The sequence below is a fragment of the Sinocyclocheilus rhinocerous genome, unplaced genomic scaffold (assembly GCF_001515625.1).
Source record: "Sinocyclocheilus rhinocerous isolate Xijiao unplaced genomic scaffold, SAMN03320098_v1.1 scaffold1588, whole genome shotgun sequence".
Lineage (NCBI taxonomy): Eukaryota > Metazoa > Chordata > Actinopteri > Cypriniformes > Cyprinidae > Sinocyclocheilus > Sinocyclocheilus rhinocerous.
The window spans coordinates 94,033-97,013 of NW_015648510.1; the positions used below are offsets into that span (position 1 = coordinate 94,033).

A 2,981-nucleotide genomic window follows, 5' to 3' on the forward strand; every position below is an offset into this window, starting at 1 on the left:
ATATATTTACAGTAGGAAATTTACAAAATATCTTCATGGAACATGATCTTTACTTAATATCCTAATGATTTTTGGCATAAAAGAAAAATCTATAATTTTGACCCATACAATGTATTTTTGGCTATTGCTACAAATATACCCCAGCGACTTAAGACTGCTCCAGGTGTGCTCCAGGGTCACATTTGGATAATACCGGATAATTATAACTTTGGTAACTGACTTACAATTAGAAACAAGCTACAGAAAATTTACAGAACAAAGAAAAAACTTATCAATTTAATTAAGTAATAATGAATAAAGAGAAAATGTCACAATAATAATGCTAGTCAACCAGGAACTTTGAACTGCTTTATTTTATTCAGTTAATTACTTTAGGGAAATACAGGTGTATTAATACAGAACATACTACTCCAGATTCCATCTCATGTTTTAATAGTCATTTTTCTAATAGTAAGTCCTGCAACTGACACATGGGCCTACACAGTATAGTGAATGTTCTTCATATTAATCTGATAAAATAAATTTTTGGGAGGACAGCAGAACTCTGCCTGTATTCTTGTGTTACAGATATATTAAAATATACTGTAAGTTACATTAAAATTACTCCATGTTAATAATAGAAATACTTTAGTATTGTGCTAGTTACAACAACATACAGTATATTAACTGGGTGAGTAAAAACTGTTGCTTCAATAATCCAGATATTTTACCACAAGTGGACAAATTAGCTGCAGAAGTCTCATAAAATAGGCAATTGTTTCGCAGGCCGTACAGAATGTTACATTGTAATTTGAGCATTTATGCTTCACAAAGTCATTCACATAAATATTCAGAATTCACATTGTCCTGCACATTTTGAAATAGTAAAACTGTGAGGTTTTAGTGTGGAAAAATACTCAACTGAAAATTTAAATGCTGGCTTTGTATTATTTACGTATGAACTTCTCAACTTCTAATCATCATAATGTAACAATGTTATCTTATAATCCTGGAAACCACAAGACTGGCCAATTATGCCTCAAGAATAAGGAATGTCACAGAAACCGGACACAAATGACTTTTGAGTGGTGTTATGCATCTACGAAATACATATTTGCACAGTGTAATAAAACATTCATATTAAACATATTGTACTTGAAGCCTGTGTTACTAATTCTCCACTTTAAACTAAGCTTTATAAAACATATTTATAGACAACAGGACAGAAAATGAGTCATGTTAGTTTGCCTTGATTGTGACTGTAGTGAAAACCTCCTTGGTCCATGGTAAGCACTCGGATTGTGTTTCTTTTAGTGAAGGATGGCCAGCAGGAGGCGCTTGAAATCTCCGCCGCATTCCGAGCTGATGGCGTCTTTTAGAGACACATCATATTTCTCCAGGTACATGTCTTTAATGGTCTCCAGATCGATCTATTCAAACAGAAGAGTGTCCATTACAGGCTGATTTATAAAACGGTCTAATCTGACCTCTGTGTAACAACGGAACAGTATTCATCATTCATCACTTCACGCTAAATATCAGTGTCTATGGAGGGACCTGCTACATTTGTATCATGTGAAATATCCCACAATGCAATGCGTTCGACCTTTCATTTCCAATTTGACAACTGAACCAGAAGTACACTACCATTCAAAAGTACACTATGTGGTCAGTAAGGTTTTATTTTCAATATTTTATGTTTTGAAAGATGATTTGAATAGATAAGTGGTAATGTACCTCTGAGCGACACACAATGGTGCGGATGAGAGTGTCTTCGTCAGTTCCGGCACCTTTCATAGCGGCATTCAGCCTCCGGGCAAAGTATAGCTGAGGGTTCTTAGCACACCTCACTATGGGTTAGATGGGAAGTGTTAACCAGTGAGCATCGTAGCATTACTATACAAATAATCAAAACCGGGACCTCTAGTATTAGACACTCCAAGGCATTTTGGCTTTGTTCACAATGCACCCAATCTGTGTTTGTATACAGTAATGACTTGAAGGAATAGTTCACCCAAAAATGAAAATATGCTGAAAAATCGGCCCATTCAAGACGTAGATGAGTTTGACTCTTCATCAACAGATTAAAGGAATTTAGCATTGCATCACTTGCTCACCAATGGATCCTGTGCAGTGAATGGGTGCCGTCAGAATGAGACTCTAATAAGACAAAAGTAACCCGCACAACTTCAATCCATCAATTAATATCTAGTGAAGTGAAAAGCTGTGTGTTTATAACAAACAAATCCATCAAGATGCTTTTCTGGCTAAAATATGAGTCTATCCATAATATTACTTTCTCCAGTGAAAAAGTTATCTTGTCTGAATCAGGAAGAAAATACAGTACACACACTGTTTACGAGCGAAAACCGTCCAAAACATTTCTAAACAAATATGTTGTTGGATGGACTATTTCACTGTAGGAAGCATTGATATGGATGATGGACTGGTATTTTTTACCTGAAGCGACGGTTTTAAGTTAAAATGCTTTAATGATGTATTTGTTTCTTACAAACATGCAGCTTTTCACTGGAATGGAGTGGTGTGGATTACTTGTGGGTTATTGTGATGTTTTTATCAGCTGTTTGGACTCGCATTCTGACGGCACCCATTCACTGCAGAGGATTCATTGGTGAACAAATCTGTACTAATGAAAAACAAAATTCATCTACATCTTGGATGGCCTGAGGGTGAACTAGTCTCAATGAAAATGGGTGAATCCAGAGACACTAGAAGGTCTAGAGACCACCGCACCATCATAGTTTTTACTTTACTTCTACTTAGATGTCATGTAATTTCTTTGTTGTTCATACTACAAAAAAATAATAGTTCTGTCATGACAACTCTTGGAGGGATTGTACCAAGACTTGCTACTGCCAATATAACCACAACATGCTGCTGTGAGCATGTAAGAAATATTGCTGCTGCAAATATAACATACATGAAACACCTCGTAGCAGATCTATACAGGTGGAGCTGGGGAAGGTGGAGGGTTTCTGAAG

The 2,981-nt window shown here is 36.0% G+C and overlaps 1 protein-coding gene across 1 annotated transcript in view; it reads right to left on the reverse strand.

Moving 5' to 3' along the window:
* Positions 1–336: 336 nt before the first annotated feature.
* LOC107709773 (annexin A13-like) overlaps positions 337–2,981 on the reverse strand; it is a 13,823-nt gene continuing 11,178 nt past the window's right edge. Inside the window, exons 10-11 of the mRNA XM_016514378.1 lie at positions 1,717–1,829; positions 337–1,409 (exon numbers count right to left, since the gene is read on the reverse strand). Of these exons, the coding sequence (XP_016369864.1) occupies positions 1,290–1,409; positions 1,717–1,829 (233 nt within the window). The 3' untranslated portion in view covers positions 337–1,289. The remainder of the gene's footprint in view (positions 1,410–1,716; positions 1,830–2,981) is intronic.